Consider the following 19,507-nt stretch of genomic DNA (forward strand, 5'->3'; position numbering starts at 1 on the left):
CTGTGAGCCCGAGCTCGTCTTTTGTTGGACTCTGTCTCATGGATGAAGCATTTAATTTTTCAGATCACATGTGTTTGTCTCATTGGTGATTCTCTCTTAAGATGATGAGGAAAGTGTTTGTTAACATTTCTTATGGGTTGGCAATTTTAGGGCGTAAGCTCCCTTTTGTTAACACCTCCATCAGCTATTGTCAGAGTTAGGTTGAATTTGTCTGACTCATTGATCTTTTAAGTGCATCTATTTCTCCAACATGGCTCCAAAGTATAAGTAGCTTCATGTTGCTGTTTATTGATAAATCCATGGCACTGTCTGTGGTGCTGAAATAGCACATGGGGTTTAATTGCACTCCTTTATCTTGGCTTCGTTCTTCTTGTATCAATATTTTCTAAACTCTTTGCAATAAATTCTTGATTCTTCACTATTGCTTCTACAATACTACAATGCTATTGTAGTCTGTATGTCTCTGAGAGTAACGCCTTTGCAGGAATTATCTGATACAAATAATTCCTGCAAAAAGGTTTTTTTTTGTGATCAGCAAACTTTTTTTAAGCTTTCCTGAGCAGACATTGTATTTCAGTCACAAAAAAGCTATCTAGATCCAGATCTACACAGATTTGAGTGTGACACAAACATCTCAGCTTTGATGCTTGGCATTACATTCATTTTTCTCTTGTGCTTCAGCTGAAAGAAGAAAAGGATGTCTATTTTCAACTTCCACTTGCAGTAATCAGCAGTGACAAACTGCCATGCAGTGTACAGTTTTTGACTTCACATGAAGTGTGTTATATTATGCTAACATCCACTGAATAACCGGAGGTATCTGTACCCATGGGTACAGATACCTGATGTCCTCAGATACCTGAGGACCTCTTTTATTTAAATCCAGATAACAGTCAGCTCTAGGCGTCTCCTTAAAGAATTAGGTAACTGTTACAGTCTGTCTGCTCATTCATATTACAGTAATCCATACATATATTTCAGTAGCTATTATGAATAAACATCATAAATTTATATTGCTTTTGAGTCATTGAGAATAATTAACAAATTAGAAGAAAATGATCTGTTTCCATTCCACAGCAATTTATTCACAGTATCATCTGGAGATTATTTTACTAGCCTTTGTCAGCTGTATTCACATTCTTGCCCTCTTCAAAAATGCCTTTTTAGTAGACGGTGTATGAATAGCAGGAGAAAATACCAGTTTTACATCAATCAAGAGACAGTGTGCATGAAAAGTAATGATTGTATAATTATAGTACAAACTGTGATCTACGGAAGAAATGTTACCCTGCAATAGCACAGCAACAATGTCCTTACATAACAATCTTTGTATTGCCCTGACAGTGATTTCATGCAAGGCAAATGTCAGATGTTATCCAAGGCATCGAGATAATGTCCAATGTCAACATTGAGTGTGATACATGCAGTTCCATTGGCATTGGTATATCTGGCATCCATCATCTACAAAATACTGAGATGAATCTCAAACAATTGACTTTAATGGATACAAACTCTGCTTTCTGTAAACATTCCATTCTTTATTCAGCTTGTGAGACAATGTTGTGATTTTCATGCTTCTGTCTACAGGGACAGAGACATTTAACAGTTAACGTGACCTTAATTTGCTTACTAATGCATGTGCATGGAGGCAATGCTCACATCCTGAAGCTTTACTGCAACTACAGCAATATATGGGCTGATGTGAGGTGAAAGTAGATAAAGAATTACTGATAAAAAATAATTACTGGGAGTGATGCAAATGATAAATAATCCACTGAAACACTGAATCATAGCTTCACAGTAACTTCAGATAATTTAGATCCCATACAATATTAATATCAGGCATTCCTCTTTCGTCTTGTTAGGAAAGACTCGTGCTTCAGGGCTAGGTCCCATCACAAAACAATAGCAAGTGACCCTGTTTGTTATCTCTTATTCATATACATGTCATTAACAATTAGATGGATGGATGGTTGGATGGATGGATGGATGGAACAGGAATTACTTCTTACTCCTGTCTTTAACAGAGTGGCAGTGGACCAATAAATGTGCTCAGCAGATTAAAACTTTTATTTTATTTACAGAACTTTTAAAATCTTGGCAGGGTAGTACATGTGTTACATGTGTTACAAAAGTATGGGAGGAGTGCTGTGTGATCCATTTAAATAAATGAACTTATACATACTCAGCTTGTTTACTTATTTCACACGGATGCTGTGTTGCCAGCTGATATAGGTTTGTCATCACAGGAACCTTTGTCTGCTCTGCAGCTCACATTAGAGCTGCAATTCAATCCAAACTCATTGTCAACCGGCTTCAGAGTATCTGTGAAGTTTGCCTGTTAATTGGTTTCTTTGTTTTCATGATTCTCTGAACTCTGATCTGAATCAGCACTCTGACTGGACAGTGAGGACCTTTGTGGCTGCTGACAGGACAAGCAAAGGTCCTGCCATTTATTTCGATTGGCATCTATTCCATCGATCATTGGCTGCAACTTCCTGTTGAGTTTTAGCAGTGCCTGAGAGGAGATACAGGAAAATACAGCTGATAGTCACAAAAATTATACTTCAAAAACTATATTTTTCAATTTACCATTTATCAAATCATATCCACACTTAAACTTCAACTTTACAGATCAATATACCTGGAAAAGTGGTTTACATATCCCATCTATCCAATCCAACTGCAAAGCAGGTAGTTCATCTTTACGATTACGGTCAAATATGGCCTGTAGAGAAACGATAACTACTTGTCATCTTTTAACCAGTAACCTTCAACATGTCATGTCATCTATCACAAAAAAACACACGAAACAAAACGAGACAATACGAGACAAGATAAATAATATAAGATAAGTGTAAAAAAAAAAAAAAAAGTTATATTAGGATTAATATAAATAACATACATGTATTGATAAATAATATAAATATAAAATAACATTAATAATAGAAATGATGTAAAATAAGACAAAATCTGATTTCTCACGTACTGCTGGAGTCAGCTTCAGTTCAGATCTTTCCCTGTCACCTTGTTCAAAGAATTCACTTGTAACCAGCTCAGCAACCTTCAGACATCAATGCCAGACATCATTATTTAATTGTTCATTATTTCACTATTTTTGAACATAATTTTCCAAAAGCTAGAGTTAGGCTATATTTTCTGCTAATCTTGACTTAGCTGAGTGATTTGCCAAGAAAATAATACAGTGCAGCATACAGCTGTCAGTTTGGCAAGGGTGGAGCTTCCCAACAAATCTTTTTAACCAAAGTTTTTTGCAATAGTGACACAAACCTGTTTTGATATCTTCCAAGGACGAGTAACGGCACCCAGATCACATGCTGTCATTAGCATGGACCTGTAGATGTGTCAAAACAAATTTTAGCTGTTTAACTCATATTCACTTTCATATTTCAAGTGATGTTGCTCAAGATATATTCAATTAGCAGAAAAGCAGAAACCTGAGAACTTCTCTGTGTCCTTCATCTGTCCAGCTGAATTGTCCAGACAGAACACACTGAAAGAACTTGGTTCTGCGCCTTACCATACAAAGAGACATTCATGGAAGCAAAAAGGTATGATCCCTGAGATTGTTCAATCATACAGGTACTATAAATATATTAATCTTAATAATAACTTTTCTTACTACATTCAACAATTGATCCAAGTATATTCATAAATACAGTATATTTCTATTTTAAAATCTACCACTCATGAGATACCAACTCTATTAAAAACTACTTACTCAAAGTGCAAAGTAAGGTCTGTGGAAAGAATAGCCTGTTTCAACAGTTGCATCATTTTGCTGTACTCTTTCGAGCAGAGGTTTGCAAAGATATTGTGACCCTGTGGGAAAACAACATACTATAACACACTAAAAGCAGGCAAATAGCAAGCAAGGAAATGTCTCTAAATTGCCAATACACTGGTGAAGTCATTACTCACTGTCAAATGAGGTACCTATTATCAGCGTTAATTAGCCATGTGTATAGACGTTCTCTGTGCTCTGTTTAAATGAATCAATAGAGAACACACTTCCCACTGATCAAACTGATCTCCACATGAGGCAAATTGACCTCCTAACATCACTAATGGTCCTTACTGCTGCTAAAAGTATCAACAGGGAGACGGTGCATTTCCCAAGGCTCAATTTGCACACCAGTGGATTTCTGGTCACTCAACAGAACACTGAGGGTCAAGCATAGAGTCATGGTTGATCAGAATTTTTGCAAATTTCGTGAATAATAGTGTTTATTGTTATTTTATAATGATTGTCTTTTTGATGCTATGGCCATGAGCTCCAGGAAAAGCAAAGCAAAAGCAAGAAATAGGGAATCGTACTTTCATATTTAGAGTAGTAATAACATTTAAATGACCTCAAATGGCAATTATAGATCGAAATTTAATAAATGACAACTTACTATCAATTTAACTTACAAACAACCTCTCGGAACCAATTACGTTAATATGTTGAGGACTACCTGTATACTGGAAGATCTGTGGTTCTTGACTATTTCCCCTTCTAAACCCCCATGTTTTCATGTCATTTTCATTCAGCATGAGAAACAATAATTTGAAAATATTGGTCAGACCTCACTTTGTAGGATCATGACTGCATGGTTAAAGTGATGATGCTCCAGGGTGGCTGACGTTCCATACAGCAGAGCCAGAGCAGAACCTGTTCTGCAAGAATAACAGCAGTGAAACTTTCATCACGGCTTTGATCACAACACTTTTGGTTTGAACAACTTACTTGGCTTGAAATGCATTGTTGGTGCCTCTATGGTCCAGGTCATGACACAGACAACCAACCATCAGCGCCAGAATCTCAGAGTCTGACAGAACATCCAGGAAAGTGGCTGTCTAGAAACAAACAAGAGGATGACTGTATTCGTATAGTGCAGGACAGGACAAAATATGATAGGATAGGATAGGATAGGATAGGATAGGATAGGATAGGATAGGATAGGATAGGATAGGATAGGATAGGATAGGATAGGATAGGATAGGATAGGATAGGATAGGACACAATTTAAAAGAAGTCAACAACTTTCGATCCTTGTTACATCCTGCAAAGTGGTGATGTATTGTAATTTTCTGTTTGTTTGTTCGTCCGTCCACCAAATATCTATCTAATATAAATTGCAGATAGAAAGATGAAACAAAAAGCACAAAGGGGATGAAAATAACTTTTGTACTCATCGCTGATTTTTGGAAAGCAGTCACGTGATACCATACGCGCATTCTATTGGCTGACGGCATCCGGAAGGGCGCTCTGTTCTGTATATGAGTCTTGGACTTCCATGAGACACAAAAGTGCTGTAAACAGTCTGTCAGAGTGTGGGACAAGGTTAATACAGATAGAAGGTGGTTTAATATCAGTACGGGGAGAGTCACAAACGTTTAAATTACCGTAAATAATAAGATAAATAGTTTATGGCTCTATCGCGGAATTTGTTAATCGTGTGGTTCCTGGAATGCATTAACTGTGAGGAACAATGGCGCACTGTATAACTTTTTAGGTACCTGATGAGATGTAATCACAGAACAAAAAGGAACATTTTCAGGAAGCCAGAGGCACAAAAATGTGCAGGTCAGGGTAAAATGTTGAATTCAAGAGTGTCGCTGGATGTTGCAGTCTCTGACTGGCCTGTTTCTATTTTTAGTGTACCTTTATGATGATATGCATGACACAGCCAGACATTATAGAGTGAATGCAGACAACGGGATTGAAACAGGCAATATATTACCCGATTCCAAAATGAGAGATAGAGCTTTATTTGGTGACTGAAACAATTTTAGAATGGTACACCACACAAAACTCCAACTTGAATTGTTGTCTCCAAACTTACTGTGATCATAGCGAACATGCATTGTGACACATTGAAGGCATGCCTCCAGTTATGATATGCCACAGTTCGATAGTTCTTCCTCACTGTCAGAAGCCAGCGGCACAGAACCTGTAGGGAGAAAGACACTCAGCTGACAAACAGTCATGTACACAGTGAACACCTGGCATCATATTAGATATGTTCTAGGCTCTCACCTCATAGTCAATTTTAAACTTTTGGACAACACCAAGTTCCAGAAACATTCGAAGTGATGCGGTGATCATGGCATCATTGTCCAAAGAGAAGTCGTTGAAGTGAAACTCATCGATGCCTAACTCACTGCCCAGGGGGATTTTAGCTGCCTAAAGGGGGCCGGAGACGTGTCAATCACAATGTACCAACCAGAGAGGAAGCAGAGTCTTGCAGACAGTTTCAAAATTGCACTTCACCTTCAGCTCATCACATTTCATACAATCAGACAGCTAATGATGACATTGGCCACATATGAATGTTGCTTTCTCAGACTTTCTTTCTAAGAGATTACCTTGAGTCTATCAACTTCTACCTTGGAGCAGGTAGCATGGTAGGACAGCATCTGAAAACAAGAGAAATCAGCTGTCATATACAAAATACATTTCCTCATGCTGTACTAATTTTAATGAATTGAAAGTCACAAATTACCACAAAAATTACATTTACTGCGGTAATTAATATATTCCAAAAATTTTTTTAACATGACAGACTTTTCCTGCTTATGTTGTTACTTAACCAGGGTTAAATACTGTTCATCTCTGTTTTTAAACAAATTAGACTGTGACAGAAATGTGTTTCCTCTGATTGGAGTTGAGAGGGCTGGAACATGTATTTATCATGCATACTGGAGCACAACTGCAATATTTATAGTGGAAAAGAAGTAGCATGTTTGCTGAATGGGATGTGACTCCCTGGGTCAGATATCTCATAGCATGGAGAATGTAGATGTTGAATTTAGCGGTAATATTAGTAATAATCAGTCCCATCACTTTCCTCTTCAGCTAGTATTAGTTTATGCACTCATTTTGAGTAAATGTTTTTGTGTTATTTACTTATTTGTCTAACAGCTTGCATGATGTCCATTAACTTCATTACACAAATGAAAAATTATCTGTATAGATGTTGAGCCGTCTTAGATATAGGTTGTTTTGGGAATATTTTCAGGCACAACTGTTGACGCATAAGTACAAAAAACATCCACGGGTATCCTGTAAGTGCTTTAATAAGACTTAGCTAATAGATAGTATATTTGTTTGGTGTCCTATGATATAATTTGTTCATTTGTTAATTTCATATAAATACTGCCAACTTCATGTGGTTTTCAGATTAGCTCAAAAACAGTGTGCAGAGAGCTTCATGGAATGGGTTTCCATGGCCACGCAGCTGCATCCAAGCCTTACATCACCAAGTGCAATGCAAAGTGTCTGATGCAGTGGCCTAAAGCACGCCGCCACTGGACTATAGAGCGTTCTCTGGAGTGATGAATCATGCTTCTCTATCTGGCAATCTGATAGACAAATATGGGTGTGACGGTTGCCAGGAGAAAGATTCTTGTTGGACTTCATTGTGTCAAGTGTAAGCTCAGGAAGAGTTGAAGCTATAACAGCTGCAAAGGGTAGGCCAATGTCATATTGAACCCTATGCATTAGGAATAGGATGTCACTTACGTTCATATGTGAGTCAAGGTAGGTAAGCGAATACTTTTGACAATATAATGTATTTTAAATGGGGAAATGTTGTTCGAGTTCGAGCAGATCGACTCACAAATTCAGTCACGGAACAAATTGAACTCATATCTCAAGATACTACCGTACAATATTTGGATCTGTTGCATTTAGAAAAACATAAGTGATAAAAAAGAAGTTGTACTTCACATTCAAACATAAATGTCTGCCAGGGCGGTGGAATGAGGGTTGGAGAGACAGAATGTGTAGTGATCAATATGAAGCAGGTCTTACATCCAGTGCTACAGACTGCTTGGCCCATGTCTTTTTAACTTGATTGTACATCAGTGTGTTGTTTATTCCAAGTCCACAGAATATCACAAATGCCTACACACAAAGAAAGCAGAGAAAAAATGTATGAGAGAAAAGTTGTCATGTGTGTGTGTCCAATGCAACGATAAATCCTGAAACAGAATGAGGCAAACACACAAACCTCAAACAGTCTCTGATCTGCGTCATTGAAGGTCTTTCTGTCCAAGCGGTTCAGAATTTGTGCAACACCTACAGAAATCACACGCTAGTCATTTACTATAACATGACAATGTTCCTCAGGGAGGACAAATGGATTGTTTCTGCTCGCTGACCGATTATCTGATGGGTTCTATTCCAGATAGGGACACATAACACGGATCTGATGTGAAACCCTGAGGCCTGATCTGCCTGAAAAGAGAAGAAACAATGGAGTAAGACTGAGAACAGTTTATGTTTAAGAAGTTTGAACTTCGAAATTAATCTAAAAAAAAAAAGGAGTTTTAGACTAATGTAAAGAGTCTAAAATTCTTTTAAAGAACAATCCCTGAATGACTTTGATCATTTTGATCAAGAAATTATGTTTGTATGTTGAGGACTACCTGTATTTACCCATACTCTGGAGAACTTTGACATATTTTTGTCAGTGTTTGTGGAGTGAGTGTGTATCTACTTACTGCTGTGACAGGCATGTATGTGGCTGTACATTAGTGTGAGCTTTAATAGGTCTATAAGGGAGACTATTGCGTCCATACCTCAGCATCAAAGCGTGGGTCTTGACACACATCACTGATGTTAACAGGCAGTCCTGTGGACGCCACCAGCTCAGCAATGCTGTTATTGATCAGCCAGTCAGAACACGATAGCTTCTCCATGCTGATGCGGCCAATAACACAAACAGGAAACAATAGTCAGGTCTAAGCACTTAATTGTGCAACAGAGCAGCCGTAAATATTCAGTATCTCTGAAGCTATTGATGCTGCGGCATTCCCCAGTGACTCCCTGGAAAATCTATTGGTTTATCTGTGTCTTTCTCACCTGGTGTCCCGGTCCATGTTACACAGTGGGGACATGAGCTCGAATGTTTTGGAAAACTTCACAACCTATTGAGGAAACAAATATGATCACAATCAGCAGCTACATCTATTGATACAGAGAGTTTAGCATTTAGTTCAAGAAAAGCTTCATGACGTAATAGAAAACTCAGCAAAGTGAATGTGAAAAGCTGCGCGGCCAGAGATCTCACGGGTGAGTCGATGTCTTCCAGGAGAAGCACAGAGCAGCGTTCACACTGCAGCAGGGTCAGCGCTCTCTGCATGATCTTCCTGACAATCTTCTCCAGGTCAGTCTGCTCCTCAAAGAGGTCGTTGACCACCTCCAGAAGAGCCTAGGCCATAAAAAAGGAAACCATGTCTGATGTATATGAAAAAATATTTGTTAATGATAATCTGTTATAAATATCATGTACACTGGTCTCTCTTCTGCTATTATATCTTTTAAAAGAATGTAAGCACACAGCCACAAAGTTGCTGTAAATACTGTGGTAGCAATTAAATGACAGCATCTATTTTTAATGAACAGTTTACATTCTCTTACCCGACTCCTCTCATACTCCTTGCGAGACTCGGAAAACAACTTGGCATTGGAAATTGAAATTCCACAGAAAGGCAGATACATCTGTAGCACCTGAGTGAATGTGCAAAAAAGTAGTGAAAGTCAGTGCTTATTATTGTTCTTTGAAAAGATGCACAATATGTCAGAAAAAGAAAAAGAATGGGATTAGAGTCAAGGCCTGACACTAGCTGTTTCTTTGTTTCCTGTCATAATGTATGGAAAAAAGACATTTATCGTAAGTCCTAACATCTCTAAACAAGATCGTATCTCAAGATGCTATTTTTTGTTTATTTTCAGTGAATCTTTTATTTAAAGTCGGTTATCACTTCTTATAAGGGTTTTTCAAATGCAGCAAATTCATGAAAAAGCTGAAACTTTTCCAAACTAAGAATGGTTTGCTGCCAAGGGGGGGGGGGGGGGATGACTTTTTACAACTTTATTCTGCCACCTTGTGGACAAACGGTTGCATCTTGATGCAGCCAAAACTCTTAGGGCGACGAAACTAAAGCTCTACTGGCCAGTTTGGCTATACATTATTTTAATGTATATTTATAAATATTTACATTTATTGAGAAAAATTAGCTCAAACACTTTTATTCCCTGATCAAACATTCCATCCCAAAAATGGTGGCAGCACAGTACAGATATTACCTGCATCATCAACTAAACCGGTGGAATGAAATGTACCCACACGCTGTGGAACTTTAAAGGAAGCTGAAAGATGCAGATTCTATGAAACACAATCGGGGGTTCCTCGGGGAGCATTTCAAAATGCATCTACTCCATTTGATTTTCTAAGCGTGATATAAATTGTACAGCTGGACGCGTTTACTGCGCCACACTTGACTATAAGGGGTTGACCTCTCCTCATATTTGTCGGTATTTTTCCTCCGAGGGAACAGTTTGCTTCTCTCCACGGCCGTTTGGAAGATTCACAGTGTTTTTAGTTGCATAGCTTAGTATACTGCTTAAAAAAAAAAAAATTTTTACTTAAATGCTCCAACAACAATTCAATTTTCAACCTGAGCTCTAAAATCCCTGTAATGGTCAGAGCAGCTGTAATAATGCTGAGGATGATGATGATGTGGAGATGCCCTGCTTACATGGATCTGAAGAATGGATGTTATAACTGATCATCACCTTCTCGTCATCCTCAGTAAAAGGTGCGCCCATGGGACTTTTATTGATCGCTTGCACGACACCGATGACTTCTCCGTCGCTGTTACAGATGGCCATGCAGAGGATGGACTGAGTCTTATAGCCCGTTAACTTGTCTATCTCGTCACTGAAGCGATGGTCCTGCATTAGTTGTGACATAAAAACACATTACACGCATATCAAACATGCATGAGCCTACATTAAACCAGTGCTTTATCACGCACAAGACACGCTCCGTGCACCTCATTATTCTCAGTGAATACTCCTATATGACCGCTTTCACGTCAAACTGGAGATTTAAGCGCTGGTGTCCTATAATGAAGCATCACTTGTGATAATTAGGTGTGAGTCTCAACTAATTAAATAAACGTTTATGCAAAAAGCATTTTATTATTTTAATAAAGAAAAAAACTACAATTATCCTCACTGACACATATATTTAGTATTGCAGTAAGAGACCTGAAGGGGTCCGCGTCATCGTGGTGCCTTCGCCTGGAGGCGCCCAGGGCCATGATATAATGATGTGGAGCGCAACTACAGAGCTCTGGCTTGTGGGAAGCTGATTACTCTGGCTTCCTTGCGTACTCATTTGACTTTTAGAGAGGAAGTGCCTTTATTTTGGCACGACTGGGTCAATCACACATTCAGATTCAGATGTAAATATTTCTCAAGCGGTCTATAGTGATAAATAAATCTTACAACTTGTTTACACATCCATTACTAAAAGTTTTACTCACATCCATTAAATATTTAAAACTACAATAATACACAAATATACAAATGTACATCGGGCACACTTTTACCTCATATGCGTTTGGAATGTTAACTGTTTCCCCGTGCTCTGCCACATATCCAATGATACCCTTTCCCCATGGCACCTGCACCTCATTGGAGTTAAGAGTGTTGGAGGAGGGTCCGACAGTGGTGCCCGAGTGCACGTCGAAGAACTTGGACACCAGTGTCTTTTTATGCGCGGGTCCCTCAACAAGGAAAAGCGAACACCTGTCTGCATCCACCAGGATGCACACGTTTATTAGAATCTTATAACTGAGATTTGTCAGGTCCAGATCGTTGGAGATATCTTTCACTAACTCCAAGAAAAACTCCCTCTCGTTGGTTTCCTTGAGTCTGTATTTGTAGTCGATGGCGCTGGACGCGTACTGGGGCACGTTGACCCGGGACTCCAGCAGGGCGCTCAGGATGTGCACGGTGGTCGGAGGCAGGGAGCTGGCTTTACGCAGGAGCGCACGGCGCCTCATGCTGGACTGGGACTCGTGTTCGCTCAGGCTCACATGCTCGTCGTAGGTCCGGTGAGCGGTGGTGGCTTTGGAACGGGCGAAGTTCTGTCGCAGCTCCATGTGGGACGATCTGCGCCGGAGTCCATCAGAGTTGTTGGTACAGAGAGGGTTCCTGACAGCACCGCGCCCCCCCTCCGCCGTGGACACTTTGGACGGCTGGTGCTCCCTCAACCACCTGCTTACCTGATCATACTTCGCCTTTCGGACCAAATATTCTTCGAATAGATCGGGGTTGCAGTCCAAAAACGCCTCTATATCAGAGAAGTCAAATGTTGCCATAGTGGAAGCCGCTTGCGGGGAACCAAATGAGAAGATGCTCAAATGTTAAAGAAAAGGAATGAAACGAGTAGATGACGAGAGGATGCGGCTGCAGCCGAAGCTCTCAGAGAAATGATGTCCTCAAAACATTTTTCCAGTCATTCTCCACGAGCCAGCTCACGCTTGTGTATTATCAGCATCAGCAGTCAAATAAAATGAACCTCTCAGAGCCCTGACTGATAACGCATGAGAAGCGAGCAACAGTACAGCTGTCTGTCAAGCGAGTTTGAGCTGTGTCTCCAGGGAGAGCCGAGGAGTACTGTACAGAGATGTAGAAAAGAGACAAGCGCCTACAGATTCCCTGCCTAGAAATAAAGATGATTAAAAAAAACCCTGCAGGGCATCCTGTTGACTCGCGTTCTTTGTTCTGTACCTCCATATGCTTAACGAGCAGATAGATAGATGGATGGATGGATGGATGGATGGATGGATGGATGGATGGATGGATGGATGGATGGATGGATGGATGGATGGATGGATGGATGGATGGATGGATGGATAGATAGATAGATAGATAGATAGATAGATAGATAGATAGATAGATAGATAGATAGATAGATAGATAGATAGTAATGCTGTGTCTTCCAATTGTGTTTCATTCAGTCAGATTTAACCAACATCAACCATCTGTGTGACAAATTAGGTGCTCTGGTGAACGAGATGCTCCTGTGTGTATTTTGATCTGCAGTATTTCAGCATCTAAGTCAAGATGTGCATCAAAGGCCCCATATCAAACACTAATTTTAATGTTAATTCACATTGAGTGCTTTCCACTATTTGGTTACCACAAGATGATCATTCCATCACTACCTGAACAGTAGACGTATTTTTAGACTTGAGTTCTGGGGTTGTAAACATTTTGGGAGGATCTTGGATATTTTGTGATTAAATTGGCAATTTACAAAGTGCATGGGAAAAACGATTGATGGTACATGCTTTCCTGAGATAGTGTTGTTTTAGAGGACGTCGATGAAGTCACCATTAGAACTGCTGGGTTTCTAACCCTGTAGGGGTCATGCACTTATCTGCACAACTTATTTATATTCATAAAATCACTGCAGGATGAGTTTACAATTGAAGCAAGAGGAAAGAAATCCAGCGAAGGCTGTACCTCTTGGGCAGAACAGGGTAATTGGTTCCTGGATTTATCAGAGGCTGTTTGATAGGAATTGAGGATTTTGCTGAGATTTTATTCCAAGGTCTCTTGGAAATTCCAATTAAAAAGTGGAACACAGAATAGTGGTCTTGTGAGGGCCAACAAACAAGGTAAACGTTGCTGCTTGGAAAGCTGCATCGATTTCAAGTCTTGGCTGCATACTAAATGAAAACTGCGTTTCTGTGTTTCATTTTTTAAAGGGTTTTTTCTATTTTCTTTTTTTATTATTTACACCAGATATGGTGATGTCACACTTGTATCATCAGTACTGACTAGCATTCAAACCAGTTCCAAGGACAACTGGACATGTTTTATTCACTGTCAATGAAATCTAATCTGGTCACGAAGTTCAAGGAAACAGGTTACGGGAGTTAGGGTTACAATCCATTGATGAATAAAGAAAAGTGGTTGTTAATAATTAGTATTTGTACTTATCTCTAGCAATTTATCTGAAATTTTAAAAGAAATACTGTACATGGGTGTTGATCATAATCTTTATTTTACAGTAAAATTCTTTTGAAACCATCCAGTGTTCATTGGCTTTACTGTTAAAACTATTATTTGTTTTTTTATGTTGTAAGAAATATGTAAGTGCATGGCTGAGTCAATCCCAAAATGTGGAGAGTAATCCATTAGGTTAGCAACTGAGGGATTACATGGATTCACTATTCACGGTGTGATGACAGCAAATCAAATAGAGTTTGAGAACTAATATAAAACAAAATAATAGGAAATCTTTAAGTAACTTTCCATACTCTTTTCATCCACATATGGTAGCTGTACATGAACTCAGTCATGGCAGAGGGACAATGCACTGCAGACAGTAAACGTGTTCCACTGATCAAGTGTGCCATCTCTAAAACAACACAAGAACAGGACGGTTCTTCGGTAGAAATGATTGTCTCAGTTCCTCAGATGGCTCACTTTGAACATGTGCTGTGGTTTGGTTGCAGACATCAACTGCATAGTGATGAAAACAAGGAACATGATACCCGTAACCAAACACCACCTGTACACAGCTCGTATCCAGTGTCAGCGCGAACCAGACCTGGCTTGATTTCCTTTCCAATCCCAGTTTATGAGTTCATCAATCCATAATTGTGTAGGATTATCAGATTCACATTTGATGAGTGGTTGATTGGCATCCTGCAGTGATTGCTCTCTGAAAAATAAAGTATTAGTGTAATATGAAACATCAGACCATCCTGACCCTCACATGTTACATTTATGCACGTGGAATGGAGAGAAATAGGACTTAGAGAGTAAATTAAAAAATATTATCAATACACCAAATTTGTAAAGTTGTTTCAGTCTTGTTTTATAAAAACTTTTAAAAATATACATCAGCTAAGCTGTATTGTGTTGTGGTCGGGGTTGGGTGTCACTCAAACTCTGATCCTATTGTTTCTGGTAACACCATCACTCTGTCTCAGGAACCCAAACCCACCTGACTGGTCACAAGTGGAATTAAGAGAGTCCCGATCAGTCAATGGAAGCTTCAGTTTATAGCCATTTGGACCAAGGAGACCGGTTCCCATATCTACACCAGGGAGATAAATGGACCAAGAAAAAAATCAATCCAACTGGTTGCCCTGGTAAGTGACCATGACATTCATTACGTGTTTTTATTTCAATTATCATTGTTGGGTTGTTTACAATTATCAGTCGTCGATGTCCCAGAATAAAAAAGAGTAGGCATCATTGTCCACTATCACATGTCAGATGTAGTCATACAATAGTTTTCCTTAAGTTGAAGACACATAAATGCATATACGCATACATTAAAAACTGAGAAAAAGAGAAAACAAAAACATTCATTAGGAGACGAAGTTTCAACTCAAACTTGGTGGCATATTTTCCCCCAATGTAATATTCATTATTCAGTGTTACGTTCTTTCTCTGCGTTGATTATCTTTAGTCAGAGATCCAGCAGCCAGATGGAGTCCGACTCCTCACAAAACCACAAGACCCTAAATCCCTGTAGCTGTAGAGCGGTCGTCACATCACAGTGAGTGTCAATCATAGGAGATCAAAGACATTCATGGGATGAATTATTTAAATTTAAAACTTGTTTTATACCTTACCACAGACACCTCACCAATAATCGACATTATAGTGGCAGAAAGAAAAGTAGAGTTCGTCTCAATGACCAGCTGTGAGTAACTACTGACTGATCAGACATAGATAAATATCTTTCAAATAAATATTCTTCACACTGACATGATGACATATATTTTTTCTTTTCACAGCATACCAAAACCAACCGATGTAAATATGCTGTGAGTACTTTATGTGTCATCTTTTTCTATGAAGGTAACCGACAACCAAATTTAATGTCTCGTTTCTTACCTAACAAATCCAGATGGTTGCATCTAATGTTTATTGTGTCTGAAACAAATTTCTAAGATCTGTATATTTCCTCGCTCCTCCACCAGGGAGAAAATGATTAAGATTGCAGCTCCAAAAGAGCATCCCTATTCATCCCACATCTCCCAGTTTGCAATGTTCCCTTCCTTCCAGTCTCCAGATGACCCACAGACAGGAGTCAGAGCGACTTCCCAGCCTTTCCTCAACGCTCTGATTCCAAAAAGTGGACCGAGAGTTACTCTGCTGAGTAAAACTATGGGTAAGAGAGCTGGCGTAAGAGAGAATGACAGAAAAAATGATTCCATACATGTTTAAAATGTCTTCATCCGTGTGCACAGGTAATCCATACAGACATGAAGTCTTAGAGACAAAAACCAGCAAAGAGAAGAAAGCACTACTTTGGACAGGAGAACATAGTTTCTTTGACGTGAGTAATGAAAGTACCTGATCTAAATTTTTTATCTACACGTACATCAAATGAATCTGATGACAATTTCCTTCAGTATCCAAAACACCTGCAGGAGAATGGTCAGGTTTTCTACCCCACTCCACCAAAGAAAGTGCTGCCCAATGCTAAACTCCGTGACTGGAATTTGTCGTTGTCAGAGCGGACATGCAACATGCTGAAAAATTTGGAGAAGGCTCACTGGCTCACCTCCTACCAGATGAATTACACAGGTAAGAAGAAAACAAAGCATTGGGGGCTGTTCAGAAAATATCAGGATGAGAGTGTAGCTGGATGTCTCCCATGAGTGACTGCAGTAACTCATAATTACAGTATATAAATCCACCTGCATTTTTCAAAGTTTCCTTAATGATTTGGATTATCGATTTTTGTTCTCTGCATTTAGAAAAGTATACCTTCATGAACCACAGCACATGAAAGCTGTCCCTGACAAGGTTAAAGAAAACATAACCCATCCTACACTTTTATAAAAGTTAAGCTACTAGGAATCAGCTAGAAATAAACCACACTCTCCTCGCTCTTTGCTTATCATCCTCAGTAGTTTTGTTCAATCTCTCAGCAGGAAACTGAAGAAACAATACAAGATTGTGCTTACTGGCCCTTTGCAAAGTGACATTCAATTCAGACGAAAATAATTTTAATATAAGTGATAATGTTTTCATTTTGATTTTTCTAAGGATCTGGCTCAGCCAGTCCTCCTAAGATAGACGACTACAGGGAGAAAGTGTGTGACCTCACTGGAATGAATTCGGATTCTGCACCTCTGGTAAAATCCTTGACAATACTTTCTTTCTGTAGAATCATTTTTAAAGTGTGCAACAGAAATCTTTGACTTTTTCACACAGAGTAAAGTTACTTTCCTGTGTTTTCCTCTAAATTGAGAAAGTTATACAGACAAGGACGAGGGAGCCACGTAGAGGACAGCATCTGTAGTTCCACTGCTGCTGACCTCTATAATCTACCTCCAGTTGCAAACCAAGCTGCTGCTTTGGCTCATGTAATCCAATGCAGGCCAGAAAATATCCCAGTTGAGTATACTGATTCATCACATCCAAACCAAAAGGGATACAGTCCATCAAAGTTAAGCTTTGACCCCTCAGAGGTACTGGGCTCTGGGTGTCCCCATGAGGTCGTACACAAACAACGAACTCCGAACAAAAGCTTTTCTCAAGGTGGCATGAGAAGAGAAAACTGCAAAGTCCATTTTGTTGAAAGTCCCGTACAATCATTTGCACCACACAGCAGCAAAAAGGCTAATGCTGCCTTCATTGCACACACAGAGCAACCCCTGAACTTGGAAAGACACCCAATTTCCCACAGAGAGATGGAGGCCAAAGAAGAAATAAGCACTACCGAGCAGTGTGTAAAGGATGAACCAAGTCACAAAAAGTATTTTTGTGAAAATACTGAAGAAAGAAATGAATCAAGTCTTCTTGAATCAGGTGCATCCAAAGGCATGACAGCTATTGAGTCACAAGCTGAGTTACTATCAAAGGAAGCTTCCAAGCAGCAGCACCTGTCAAAGCGTAGAGAGCTGCTGTGCAGTAGATCCAATCCCTGCAGCCCCCCCAGGCCTGCTGCCCTGCCAGGTATTCACCCAATGGACGCCTCGTGGGCTGTGGGCAGAGAACATCCAGCTCTGAGCCTCCAGGACCTTCAGAATTCCTTCAGTAAGTCAAAGGTTCATGGCATCCTCAACAGTTCCATCCCACATGCTGCTGTGAACCTGAGGGACAATGTAGTCACTGGGAAAAAACACGATTTCTATGGGATTAACTGTTACTACCTCCGTGGATGACTGAATGGACAAAACAGTCCTGGATGGAACTGAAACCATCACAATTCAGTTGTTAATGCTAAACGTAGTTTATCATTTGCATATTTTACTTTAATCTAAATTTGAATTTACCACGTTGACTAAGTGGTACAGTAATGATACCCCACTGGTCAAAATGACTTACCTGTCAGCGGAAAGTTGTGATTTATTTAACTGCGATGAATTCATGGTAAAGATTTTTTCCTTTTGACTGTAAAAGATGCAGAATAATCATGGAATAGGATCACGCATGGATCATGCTGAGCACATGTATAGGGGCCTGTGCATACATCTGTATACAGGCACATTTGTGTGTGTCGATATACTGTAGTGTGTTTGCGTTTTTACTGCATATGATATGTGTGCATGTATTTTGTTCAGTTATGTTTATATGGTCTTAAGAAAATAAAGCCAAATAAAAATTAATTGGCTAAATTCTCTGCATTGAAGTTGATTTTAATTATCACAGGAAAGTTAGATAGAATTCAGATACACGATTCAGGAAGAATTCATCAAGGTTATCAGTTAATCAGTCTGTTAAGGCTGCTCTGTTTGGATGAGTCAGATCGTGTGATCCCAGAATCCATCTGGTCTGATGTCTTTACACGACAAACATGAACATCCTTGAATCTGTAATCTAATGATAAAATTTAATTTATTCAAATCCTTAATTCAGATAATAGAAATTTTTAAAAATCTGATTTGGAAAAGCTTGAACATATTTTTTTTTTAAATGTGTGCATTTACATTTTCTTTCTGAATTAATTTGAACCCGGAAAATATTGATACTTTCAAGCAGACGGTTTCAAAGGATGCTGTTTGGAAGGAACACATTCAGAGGTGTTCCAATTTAACGTTCTGGTTGAATCACACAATATGATATGAAGTTGCTTGTCAGTCTGAAAGTATACGAGCTGGACAACAAAACAAAGAGTGAGAATTTATTTGAAACAAATTTCCAGACTTTAATTTTTTTACTGTTTAACACACTCAGTATTTCACAGTTGGGTGATTTGGAAATATTTATTTGAATTTAGGATGTACATAAAGTACTCATGAGACACATCTAGTGATACTATGGGTGAAATTTAAAGGCAGAGCCTTAGCACTCACCTCACTGTGTTCTTGTGTTCAGTCAACTGTACCTACCAAAGAGATGGAGCATTCAGTAGTAGTGAATTCTTAATGCAGCAGAACTAAATTGATCTGTACTCTGGTTTCACTGAACAGTGGAGGACATTTGTATACAGATGATTTTTCTTTTCCTTTCCACACAAATGTGTCATAGAGTTCACCACAAACAATTGTGCTGACTGTGTTATGGAATCCTTCTCTCTTTTTACCGGTGCTGCAGTAACCTTGTGGCTCACCCAGTATGAAAGGAAAACATGCCTTTTCACTCAAAATCTGTTGCAGTTAGACTGACTTTCTGTAAAAGGTGTTTTTCTTTCTTTCTTTTTGTAAAAGCATGTCCTTGAAC

General features: G+C 39.1%; 2 protein-coding genes across 2 annotated transcripts; one reads left to right on the plus strand and one right to left on the minus strand.

Annotated features, from left to right (window-relative positions):
* Positions 1–2,341: 2,341 nt before the first annotated feature.
* Positions 2,342–12,183, minus strand: pde11al (phosphodiesterase 11a, like). The gene is made up of 20 exons (XM_068324035.1): positions 11,410–12,183; positions 10,589–10,747; positions 9,431–9,520; positions 9,081–9,221; positions 8,873–8,937; positions 8,590–8,710; positions 8,170–8,245; positions 8,019–8,086; positions 7,820–7,912; positions 6,373–6,423; positions 6,044–6,190; positions 5,850–5,957; positions 4,751–4,860; positions 4,590–4,680; positions 3,743–3,843; positions 3,459–3,536; positions 3,292–3,355; positions 2,990–3,064; positions 2,645–2,728; positions 2,342–2,518 (listed from the first exon to the last, which is right to left on the minus strand). The coding sequence occupies exons 1-20, from the start codon at positions 12,181–12,183 to the stop codon at positions 2,342–2,344; spliced, it is 2,673 nt and encodes an 890-aa protein (XP_068180136.1).
* Positions 7,454–16,193, plus strand: LOC137601460 (sperm-associated microtubule inner protein 4). The gene is made up of 8 exons (XM_068323650.1): positions 7,454–7,546; positions 8,196–8,268; positions 14,812–14,973; positions 15,297–15,386; positions 15,468–15,533; positions 15,628–15,657; positions 15,814–16,004; positions 16,084–16,193. Exons 3-8 carry the CDS (start codon positions 14,936–14,938, stop codon positions 16,191–16,193), a joined length of 525 nt encoding a protein of 174 aa, XP_068179751.1. The 5' UTR covers positions 7,454–7,546; positions 8,196–8,268; positions 14,812–14,935.
* Positions 16,194–19,507: the final 3,314 nt, after the last annotated feature.

The sequence above is a fragment of the Antennarius striatus genome, chromosome 9 (genome assembly GCF_040054535.1).
Source record: "Antennarius striatus isolate MH-2024 chromosome 9, ASM4005453v1, whole genome shotgun sequence".
NCBI classification, from domain to species: domain Eukaryota; kingdom Metazoa; phylum Chordata; class Actinopteri; order Lophiiformes; family Antennariidae; genus Antennarius; species Antennarius striatus.